This window comes from Gastrolobium bilobum, unplaced genomic scaffold, assembly GCF_033153095.1.
Source record: "Gastrolobium bilobum isolate Gb01-03AN ecotype WA unplaced genomic scaffold, APGP_CSIRO_Gbil_v1 utg6257, whole genome shotgun sequence".
NCBI classification, from domain to species: Eukaryota; Viridiplantae; Streptophyta; class Magnoliopsida; order Fabales; family Fabaceae; genus Gastrolobium; species Gastrolobium bilobum.
This window is the reverse complement of record NW_026896878.1, coordinates 215,143-226,984: the sequence shown is the minus strand read 5'-3', so window position 1 is coordinate 226,984 and position 11,842 is coordinate 215,143. Positions and strand designations below refer to the sequence as shown.

The following is an 11,842-nucleotide window of genomic DNA, read 5'->3' as shown; positions in this document are numbered from 1 at the left end:
AGAATTCTAACAGATATTTATTCATCGGCATTCAATACATTTATTCACCGACATTAAATACATTCATTAAAAGTATATAAATGCAGAAGTAAATGTTAAATTTGATTTATATTATATTGCTCGATTCTGAATCTTTTACAATCTCTTGTGTACTGTGTTATATAAGCCAAAAGATCGAAGTCTAGTTCTTCATGGTCGGTGTCTCAAAAAATTAGAATTTGGTACACTCGATGATAATGGAATCAACCTTCAAACGGCAGAATACAGTAGAAAATGCAGCAACAGGCATTGACAGGATTAGTAATCTACCAGACTCAGTGTTGTGTCATATCTTATCATTTCTCCCAACAAAAACCTCTGTGGCCACGAGTGTTTTGTCTCGCAGATGGTGCCACATTTGGGAACATCTCCAAGTCAAAACTTTTGCGATGATTCACACGAGTTCTACCTAGAGTTCGAATTATTTAAACGATTTGCTGTTTTCGTGAATGGGGTCCTAGCTTTGCGCAAGGCTCGCGACATTCAAAGGTTATATCTTTCGTGTGGTTACGCGCACTCGGATCCGTCTTATGCCATCTCAGTGTCTACATGGGTTCGAACCGCCATTGGGCCCCACCTGGAGGAATTGCGGCTCACCTTAAATTCCAATGGTGGACAGTGCTTCGTGATGCCTCGCACACTCTTCACTTGCACCAAGCTTGTGTCATTGAGTTTGTGCGGTGGAATCCACGTGCAACAACCTTCTACGGTTCATTTGCCATCGTTAAAGGTATTGCGTATGGACATTGAATCTGTGGATTCCATTGATACCCTTCTCTCTGGGTGTCCTGCTCTCGAAACTCTGGATTTGTCTTTTGCTTCTCAAAGCTTGACCGAATTTCGTGTCCCCTGTTCCTTAAAGAGGATGACGTTTGCTGTTGAGAATGACGTTGGAATTTACCTTGAAATAGACGCGCCGGGTCTTGAGTACCTAAGCATTACTCAAAAGGCTAGGTTTTTCCCTTGCTCAATTCGTAATTTGCAGAGTGTGGTGGATGCGTACCTTGATGTCTACGCAACAGGTGAATCTTCCAATGTTTTGATCAACCTACTCCAAGCTCTATGTGGAACAAAATCTCTAGTGTTGCATCATTTAACAACAAAGGTGATGTTTTATTACTAACGTTTTCTTTGTTTTTTTTTAGCTGGTGTTTGGTATACGAGAAATTTTTATTTGTCCGGGAATCTCAATTTTTAAAAATATGAATTTTACATTCAGTTTACGATAATATCTAAAAATTTAAAATTTTAAAAATTTCAATTTTCCGGGACGGAAAAAATCCGTGTACCAAACGGCCCCTTAAGGGTTGAATGCATGTTATTATGTTTATAGCTAGCAAAATTGGCTCAGCCTTCCGGGCCGGGCCGGGCCGCCTCGCCGGCCAAACGGGACGAGATGAGTTGAGTTTTTCAAACTTGCTGCTCGTCAAGTCCGCCAAGCCAAGTCTGTCAGCTCGCTTGGGCTGATTTTTTTTTAATTTTTAGTGTAAAATGTAACGGGCTTGACAAGCTGAGATTTCTAGCCCACCTTCAAAGGCGGGGCGGGGCGGGGCGGGCCAGCCAGTTTTTTGGCGGGCTGGGACGGGGCGGGCAGCCTGTTTTGCCACCTCTAGTTATATTATAGGAGATAAAATTATATCTTATACACACATAAAAGTATGCGGGTCTATTTTTTTTTTCTCTTCTTTTCCTATGGTCCATACGTGTGTACGAGATAATTTTATTTGGTATAACATCAAAAACATCAAACTCTTTTTTTAATAACCATGTACTAATGTTATATAATTGTTGGGTTGTGCAAGCAGTGGCTACTTCGTGCTCCTATTTTAGACTTTCCAGAATTTCATTTCTTACTTCGTCTGGAGATCATTCTTCCATCTTTCAACTCGAGTTTTCTGGTGAACTTGCTTCAAAAATGTCATATGCTTCAAGTTCTTGAGATTCGTAATGAGAGGGTTTGTTGAGTTTTCAAATTTAAAGCTTTGACCTATATGAATATATTTTCTCTGCTCTCATCTTATGAGCGGTGTTGTTCCTTGTTGTGACCAGGAACCATCACCTTTACGAAGCTGGGTGCAACCAATAAGTGTTCCTAATTGTGTTGAATCACACCTGACCTTTATTCAATTTAGAGGATATCAAGGATTTGCAGACGAGCTCGCATTTGCTGGGTATATTTTACGAACAGGACATGTTTTGAAGACAATGATTATTAATACTGATATTATGTTGGACCTAGACCTAGAGAAAAAGTATAGTGTTCTCAGAAAACTATCTATTATGCCAAGGGGCTCGAGCATGTGCCAATTGAATTTTTTTTGAGTTGTATCTCCTTAAGATATGAACTATTTCCATGTGGCTTACTTATTGAATAAAAAATGAATAGAAATGAATTTAATTTGCGCTACTAGTTATATTCTTATATACATATCACCACATTTTGCAACTATATTTTTGTGGAATTATATAATTTCATACACAAAAGTTCCTATTTTTTTATTTGTTATGTTCTTATCATACCTAATATAGTATTGACCCCTTCCAAAAAAACAGAATTAATTCTAATTTTGCCCCAGCAACTAAGGGCGCCAATTTAAGTTGGCAGATTGTATTTGAGTCAAGACGAATTTGACAAGAACAAGGATATCCTGACCGAAACATCACATGAATTGCTATTCATAACCCTCGACATTATCATAATTTGTTTATTACGCTAGCTGACACACACGACATGAATAATTCATTAATTTTACTTTTTGAATGAAAATTATATAAATTATCTAAAATTAACAAATAAAAATGTTTAGGAAGGGGTAAATAAGTAATTACGCATATGTTTAATTTAAACGGTTTAATTGAAGGTCAACACGAACACAAAAAGGATAAAAAAAATTTCCTTATCAGTTTTTGATTGACATAAACATAAATATTGATCGACACAAACATAAAGATTTTGTGTTGTATTTTGCCATGTCTACAGTTTAAAATTATCATCCCTACTGTTTGCAATCATATATTTTTTTTAGGATTTCAAAGCTTACCCAAGGAGTACTTGAGCTATCTACAAGATTTATAACAGAAGATTAAAAAAAACTATACATTTACTTGTTTAGTAAAATTGAAGGAAAAGCTTGGTACGTATGTTTCGTGTCACTTTTTATAAACTTAATAATCACTGACCCGATTAATTTGAAATAAAAATAATGTTGATGTTGATAATTTTCTCCCCTGTATTTATTTGTTGTTATTGCACCTAAATCTTTGTTCATTTTGGAGGCGCATTGTATACAGTGAAGAATCAACATCACCTTTGTTGGTGAAGCGTTTATGCTGTATTCATGAGTTTGATCTTCTAGACAAAATTAAATAATAGATTATCTTGGTTTACAAATATTTTTCCAGAGTTTATGAAAAAGAGCAGAAAATAGGCCAAGTTTTTGTGGCATTTGCATTCAATTTAACTTTTACAGTAATGACATATTTGAAACAAGTAAAATCGTGATGTTCATGGATCAATCACAATTTTTTTTCTCCACGAGTTTGTCACATTTTCTACCTACCAGTTAACGATAATTATTATGCGGTTAATTAGTAGGTACCACCATATTTTTATTATTTCAGATGATGAATTTCATTTGGGAATTAAATTATACTACGATGTTGTTATCATTGACCAAGTGTTGCAGAAAAGATACTTTTAATAAAAATTTAAGATGATCCAACGAATGATTAAAGAAATCTTTCTCTTTGAATTTCACGACCACAAACCAAATAACTATATTGACGCCATATTTTTTCAACCGCACAAATCCCTCTTGCAAGCTTCAATCAAAATTTTATAACTTTAGAATTATATGCGATGAAACATTTGTCAAATTTTGAGTTTGATTTAATGGTGCCTCTCAAAAGACCGTTGTTTGCTGTAAGAAAATTGTTTGGTTTGATTAATTACTAGGGATGTTTCAAACATCCAATCAATAAATCCATCATTCAAGATGAAGAACAATGAGTCAAGGACTCAAGGTATAACCCCCCACGAGGCGTTACACAAGAACTTTGCTGAAAAAATTTCAACTCAATCCAACGATGGAAGAAGGAGAGATCAAAGGTCGAAGAAGACAACCTCTAAAATTCACAACAACAAAAGTGTTGCCTTTCCTTTGTTCTTTTCAAACAATGTACTGATATTTTCTTGTCCAGAAAGCTTTTCTAAGTGTACACAAGGGAACCCTAGGATTTTCCCCTTATTGGGCTTGACTCTTTTAAGACTTTCAATGTGAATAGAAATATTGCTTTCCGGCCTAGTGAAATAGTTCTTCCCTTGTTGGTTTGAAAATTGTTGTTACTTTTTGTGTACAATAAAGGAAAGTCATGGAAGTGTTGGCTTATGGGTACTAGTGAAATATTCACACACACACAAACACCAAGCGGAGTCTAGATGTCTGTTTAGCCTTTTTAGAAATTTCAGTAAGGGAAAGTAATAGAATGAGTGTGGGTGGAAGAAGATGCTCGAAGGGATATGTATCAGGGAAGATTGAATTGCCTTGGCAATTAAGATGTAGGTTTTGGGCTGGAAAGCACGGATACAAAAAATTTCAAAATTTTGCGTGTCCGACACGGACACGCATCTGATACGCGGTTAACATTTGGGGACGCGGTCAACTTTTTGACACGTTTCGACACGTTTTTCCGACATGTAGTCAACTTTTTTGGACACGCGGTCAACGCTTGGACACGCTTTTTTTTGTTAATCTTAATTTTATTTTATTTATAAATTAATTTTTTTCTATTATGAAATTTGACATGAAAAATTAATAAAGTATGAAAAATTATTTTTATTTATATTTATGTTATGAAATTTAAATATTTGATTGGTTATATGACTTATTATAGACTCTTATATGTATTAAATATAAATTATATTATATATATTAAAATTTTTATTTAATATCAAAATATGTCCCAATGTGTCAAAATATTACATTTTTTAGAATTAACGGGTCGTCCTGTCGTGTCTCGTGTCAGTTGCATCATAGGTTTTGAGAATGTTTTGATAAGAAGAGTATTCCCTTAAAAGGTGGAAATGGAGTTGGAGTCGGGATGAGGGCATCAAGCAAATATGGTCGATGGTAAGGTGAAGGGATTGTTGGGGGGATGTTTCCAAATTTGACTTGACTATTGCACGAGACACAAAAAGAGACACAAAAATCCGTCCTTACCAAGAAGGATGAAGGATCACAGGTGTGGATGAGGATAGTTTGGGAATTTTCTCGAAAAGGACTAAGGAAACTTTAAATAATCTCTCTCTATAATTTTATTATATCCAAAGAAAAATTTAAATATAGGCTTGAGATATTGTGTGGTGAAAATAGCCCTTTAGGTGTTACACTGTTCGTGTTATGTCGTGTCATACATAGGTTATTCGGGTACTACTAAAAAAACTTATTTGCAACGTGCAAAATCCATCGCAAATTCCGTCACAAACACCAAATTTCGTCACAAACGACCAAATTCCGTCGCAAATCAGTTTTTTTTAGTAGTTATATTGTGTCATCTCAACTCGCATAATAAGCAACACACCTTAAGGTTTGACAGATTATTCGTGTCATGTCACGTCGTATCAACCCGCATAATATGCGACACACTTTGAGGTTGCAGGTTATTCATGTTGTGTTAACCCACAAAACGGGTCATGTTCGTGTCAAAGGTTTTAACCTGATTTCAAATTTGTATCGTGTTCGTATTGAATGTATTTGTATTTGGGTATGTTGAATTTGTGTCATGTTGTGTCAATGCGGATTATCTTCCCTAATTCTGCGGGAAAAGCTACACTAATCAATTTGTAAGACTAAAGCAAAAGATACTAGCACTTAGGCCGAACATGATACAAGCGTAGAAGTGTACCATGTTTGTGAACAAGTAATAAAAGATGTAATTATGGACAATACTATGAGTGACAAGTGTTTGTAAACTCAAAATATGTGTGTGTATTTTGCATTTCACTAGGTTCATAAGTCTTTTGCCAACATCAAAGCTTTTTGTAGACATAAATCAAGACATGGTACATAAGGGTCAGAATAATAGCGAAGATGGCTTGCTGGACAATTGAAATAGTTCTTCCCCTGTTGGTTTGAAAATTGTTCTTGGTGTTTTGAGTAGAATATAGGAAAGCCATTGAAATGTTGTCTTCTTTCTCACTTTTAAAGATTGGTCTTCCAGTCACGTGCTTGTAGTGTCCAACACTCAATATCTGTAGCGAAGCAATGTCAACCTTGTCAATTGAGACAATTATGTATTTTCTCACAATTTACGCTGCCATGCATGAAAAATTGAAATAATAGCCAACACGATACTAATAATTATACAAGACACACACATATATAAAATCTTACTCACCATCTAAAAGTTGAGATCAGAAATAAAATTCCTTTTATATATATATATATATATATATAATTTAGAGGCAAAAGTGTAAATTAACCTGGATTTGATCTCCACAAGTGATTATAAGGGCACCTTCTTCTGGGCAGAAAGAGAGCCAACTTTTCTTGGAGTAAAGGTGAAACTCTGAAGACCCATCACACACATGCAAGCACAAAGAATGAGAGTAATCGGCACCCTTAATCAGCATTCTAATCACGTCATAATTTAAACAATTAACCCAGCGATCAATAGAACTATCTGCAGGGCGATGCTTGTAAACACAACAAAGTGTCCCAAGATCATGCCCATGATGAGTCATATCAGCATCAGCATCACATGCAAAATTTCTCTGAACGTTTTTCAATATCACGGGCAAAATTTCCTTGGCCACCATCTCTATGCGTGACATAAGAGTCTCCATCTTCTCGCTGCAAGTTCAACAAATTTAACATTAACAACATTCAAAAAATAATATATTTAGAATATGACGTGTCATATAAGACCGAAATATTTACTTAACTCACAATTAATCATGGGATAGGATCAATTTATACTGGTATAAAAATTATAACTATCACATCATATTTAACCATTTATTTTTGTGTATGCAAAGGTTAAGATTAATTAATTATTGTGACTCAATAAATCTCAACTGTTGGACGTATGGAAATCAACAGTGAAGATCTAGTGTAAGATTTATTATTCTTCCACCAGTGCAAAAATAATCTACCCCATTAATCATATTTGAGAATAAAGTTTCTAAATTTACTTTAGACAAATTTGTCTAATGTTCATCGAAACGATGTATTTTTGGGTTGAAGATTAAAATATTAGAATAATAAAGACTGGAATAAATTAAAATTACAAACACACCAAGATTTATGCCCAAAAAGACGTCATTTCTGTAAACATTAGACAAATTTGCCTAAAGCAACTTTAGAAAAAACGAACCCATCATATATATATATATGGTAAAATTATTTCTGCAGCTGCTTTACGTACAACAACAACAACAGGTGTATGATTATGATTCCTCACATTTAATGCTTTCAAGTATATATATGACAAGTATTTGATTACTACTCGTACAACAGCTGCAGAAATGTAAATCCCTTTATATATATATATAGGGTTCGCTTTTTCTGCAGTTACCGCAGAAAAGTAATCTGCAGTTAGCCCAATACAATATCATTTTGGGGCGAAAATTATAGTATTTTTGTAATTTTAATTTATTTCAGGGTTATAATAGTCTTTATATTTATATTTTTTTAATATTTCAATATTAAAAACGACGTTGTTTTGGGAATAAATATAGATAACTTATCTGTATTAACTGCAGAAATATTTTTCCCATATATATATATATATATATATATATATATATATATAAAAGCTATTTTTACATCGATATAAAAATAAGAAGTCTTACCCTTTATTTGCATTTAACCACTCATATATCTAATAAATCAATACAATTAGATATAAACAGTATGATCAACGATAAACATTGAGAATGTATAATATAAAATTATTATTCAGCAAGTTATAATATCGATCTAATGATATTTGAATAACATATATAGTAAGGGTATATAGTGTAACCTGAAATTCGGATATTGAGTTGGTGAAATTCCCTCCATTTTCAACTTCAATTCAGCATCATTGCACCACACGAATTCTTCGCTCAACTCACTTCCCTGATCTTCTTCTTCCCCCGCATGATACTCCTCGAAACCCCAGGGCTTATCCGGCGATCTCGTTACCGCCGATCGCTTTCCCGGCGGCATGCGAAAGATTCCGACGGCGGCCTCCGCCGCGGAGGAGATGAGTTCTTTTGGAATCCCATGGTTGATGAGCTGAAAGCATCCGATCCTGGCCATGGATTCGGAAACGACGTCGCGCAGAGCGTCGTCGTGGTGGAAACACAAGGAGACGAAATCAACCTTGGGAGGCGTTTCGAGGTGCTTCTGTTTGGGGAATATCTTATCGGGCAACACCAGATCCGGGACTCGGAGTGACGTGTCCAAGAACTCCGTCAGAACGTCGTCGTTCGTCACCGACGATCTTCGGCCGGAGCCCACCGGTGACGGTGGCGGAGCACGGAAATCGATGGCCATTTCCGGCATGGATATTGGGATATGGAAGTGATCAGTGAGAGTGATTATTTGAAAACAATGGGAATGGTTTTGGTTTTTGTTTTGGGAGAGCAAGGACAGAAGAAAAAGCAGCGATGATAGCGTGTCCCTTGCATTGCCGACATTGGTTCCGGGAATCCTCACGACGTCGTTTGCTTTTCCTTTTTTCCATTTTGCTTTTTGCTTCTTCTTCCTTTACAGCACTGCTACCAGTGTGTTCCTCATCATTTCATTTCAAAGGAAAGGAATCACAAAAGTTAATTATTAATTTTGTGGGGGCTATAAGTATATAAAAAATAAAATAAGATGACCTATTCTTTTTTTGGAATTACCCAACCCTAATTATCTCTTTGAGACGAGTTGGCTCCCTCCAGTATCCCCACGAGCTTCGACTCTTTGAGCCGGCTATGAGACTAATCCGGAGTGCGGGAGAACAGTGATGGCTAAAGGTTCAGCCCCCTCCCCAAGAATGCATTCAGCGGGAATCGAACACATATCCAACCCCACTAACTCAGCGCCAAGTTACCAACTGAGCTGCACCCAATGGGTTAAGATGACCTATTCTTGAGTTATAAAATTAGGTTCGTTTTTTCTAATGTCAATATAGATAATGCCCAAAATGACATCATTTTCAGACATAAAAAAGTCTTTTTTATTATAATTTTTTGATTTTTCAACTTAAAATGATGTCGTTTTGAGAATAAATGTAGATAACTTATCTACACTCATTATAGAAATATTAAAGCCTACAAAATTATATATATATATATATATATATATATATATATATATATATATAGAGTTCGTTTTTTCTACGATCAATATAGATAACTTATCTAGATTGAGTCCAAAACGACGTCGTTTTAGGACAGAAATCAAGATATTTTTGTAATTATAATTTATTTCAGGGTTATAATAATCTTTTTCATTATAAATTTTAATTTTTCGACCCAAACCGACATCTTTTTTGGGAGCGAATGTAGATAACTTATCTACATTTGCCGTAAAAACATTAAAGCCATATATATATATATATATATATATATATATGAGAGATCATTTGACTCCAAGTCTTACTCATCATCTCAGCCCTTGATTTCCATCCATATAATGGTTATAACTTTTTTTTTTGAAACCTATAATGGTTGTAATTTAGGAATCACATTGACTAATTAATTATTAATTATATTATAAATGACAACCATTGATTTCCGTCTATCAACAGTTAAGATAAGCTCTAGCACTGTTTGTGAAAAGAAACAATTCTTTTCTATTTTTGTGACTTGGAACAGTTTCTGAGAAAATCAAAGTGTTTGATAACATGTTTTATTTTTATTCCGAGAATGAGAATTGTGTTTGATAACCCAACCGTTGATTTTCGTCCATCAACACTTAAGATAAGCTCTAGCACTGTTTCTGAAAATAAACAATTCTTTTCTATTTCTGTGACTTGGAACAGTTCCTGAGAAAATCAAAGTGTTTGATAACGTGTTTTATTTTTATTCCGAGAATGAGAGTTGTGTTTGATAATACAACCGTTGATTTTCGTCCATCAACACTTAAGATAAGCTCTAGCACTGTTTCTGAAAAAAAAAATTCTTTTCTATTTCTGTAACTTGGAACAGTTCCTGAGAAAATCAAAGTGTTTGATAACATGTTTTATTTTTATTTTGAGAATGAAAATTGTGTTTGATAACACAACAAATAATATAATAAAAAATAATTCCTATTAAATATAAAATTTTTGGATCATCACTTTCCTTTCCGTATGGTGTGGTTGTGGTGGTGGTGGCAGTGGGGGATGGCATGGTGGTGACAGCAGCGGCGATATGGTAGTGACGGTGGCAGTGACGTGATGATGATAGTGGTGGTGGTTGTGACGGCAGTGGCTACGACGATGGCGGTAGTAATGGTGGCGGCGATGGTGGTAGTGGTGGGGATGGTGGTAAAGGTGACGACAATGGCTGCGACAATAGTGGTGGGGATGGTGGAATTGGTGGTGGTGGCCATGGTGGCGGTAGTAGTAGTAGTGGCGATGGCATGGTGATGGTAGTGATGAGGGTGGTGTAATGGTGGTGATGGTGGTGGCGGCGACGGCGGCAGTGACGATAGTGGTGGGTTGGTGATAGTGGTGATGATGGTAGCGGTGGCGTCGTGATTGTGGGAATGGTGGTGGTGGTGGCGGTGGCATGATGATGACGAAGGTGGCGGTGGCGGTAATGGCAATGGTTGCGATGGTGGTGGTTGATGGCGGTAGTGATGATGGTGATAGTGGTGATGGTGGTGGTGGTAGTGACAGTGGCATGGTGGTAGTGATGGGTGGAGGTGGTGGTGGCATCGTGGTGGTGGGGGTGGTGACAACGACACTAGTGGTCCCACGACGGCGACAACGATGGTTGCGGAGGTCGTGTCAGGATGGTGGTGGTGGTGGTGGTGGTGGTGATGATGATGGTAGTGATGGAGAGTGATTGAGAGAGATAAGTGTTTATCATTTTGTGCCCGAGAACAAAAAAACGGAAATTTTTTGATCTTTTTTTCTATTCCTCGGCGCAAAAATTAAATCGGTTCATCCCGAGAACAAAAAAATAAACTGATTTACCAAACAAGTTTTCTATCCATTTATGTTCCCGGGAATAGAAATTAAAAAAATGATTCTGGGAAAGTTGTCATACACATCCTTACTCTGGAGTCAAAAGAACCCTTTATATATATATATATATATATATGAGAAAATATTTCTACAGCCACTTTAGATAAGCTTGTCTACAACTATCCCTTCGTAACTAAATATGACCGGTCATACATAAAAATTGCATTTTCTCTCTCCGCCACGTCAGCAAGAAAAGAGAAAAAAAGAACAGCTTTTTGTTATAAAAGGGTAGCTGTAGATAAGCTTATCTAAAGTGGCTGTAGAAATACTTTTCCCATATATGTATATATATATATGAGAAAAGTATATATACATATATGGGAAAAGTATTTTTACATATATGGGAAAAGTATTTCTACAGCCACTTTAGATAAGCTTATCTACAGCTATCTTTTTTTCACTAAGTACGACCGGTCGTACTTAGTTATAACAATAAAATTGTTTTTTTTTCTCTTTCCTCAGACATTGTCGGCTGACGTGGCGGAAAGAGAAAATGCAATTTTAATGTACGACCGGTCGTACTTAGTGAAAAAAGGGTAGCTGTAGACAACCTTATCTAAAGTGGCTACAGAAATGTTTTCCCCTATATATATAT

The 11,842-nt window shown here is 35.8% G+C and overlaps 2 protein-coding genes across 2 annotated transcripts; one reads left to right on the top strand and one right to left on the bottom strand.

The window, feature by feature from the left end:
• Positions 1 to 385: 385 nt before the first annotated feature.
• Positions 386 to 2,361, top strand: LOC133302582 (F-box/FBD/LRR-repeat protein At4g26340-like). Its single transcript, XM_061502385.1, has 3 exons — positions 386 to 1,144; positions 1,845 to 1,994; positions 2,089 to 2,361. The coding sequence occupies exons 1-3, from the start codon at positions 386 to 388 to the stop codon at positions 2,359 to 2,361; spliced, it is 1,182 nt and encodes a 393-aa protein (XP_061358369.1).
• Positions 2,362 to 6,067: 3,706 nt separating this feature from the next.
• Positions 6,068 to 8,588, bottom strand: LOC133302579 (1-aminocyclopropane-1-carboxylate oxidase 4). The gene is made up of 3 exons (XM_061502382.1): positions 8,065 to 8,588; positions 6,521 to 6,890; positions 6,068 to 6,289 (listed from the first exon to the last, which is right to left on the bottom strand). The coding sequence occupies exons 1-3, from the start codon at positions 8,586 to 8,588 to the stop codon at positions 6,068 to 6,070; spliced, it is 1,116 nt and encodes a 371-aa protein (XP_061358366.1).
• Positions 8,589 to 11,842: the final 3,254 nt, after the last annotated feature.

Excerpts from the sequence above, each read along its gene's own strand:
- LOC133302582 (XM_061502385.1), top strand. The coding sequence starts at position 386 with ATGGTGCCACATTTGGGAACATCTCCAAGTCAAAACTTTTGCGATGAT. Across the intron at positions 1,145-1,844 it reads TGCATCATTTAACAACAAAG|TGGCTACTTCGTGCTCCTAT; the intron begins GTGATGTTTTAT and ends TTGTGCAAGCAG. Across the intron at positions 1,995-2,088 it reads TTGAGATTCGTAATGAGAGG|GAACCATCACCTTTACGAAG; the intron begins GTTTGTTGAGTT and ends TGTTGTGACCAG.
- LOC133302579 (XM_061502382.1), bottom strand. The coding sequence starts at position 8,588 with ATGCCGGAAATGGCCATCGATTTCCGTGCTCCGCCACCGTCACCGGTG. Across the intron at positions 6,891-8,064 it reads ACTCAATATCCGAATTTCAG|CGAGAAGATGGAGACTCTTA; the intron begins GTTACACTATAT and ends TTGAACTTGCAG. Across the intron at positions 6,290-6,520 it reads CTTGTGGAGATCAAATCCAG|ATATTGAGTGTTGGACACTA; the intron begins GTTAATTTACAC and ends GCTTCGCTACAG.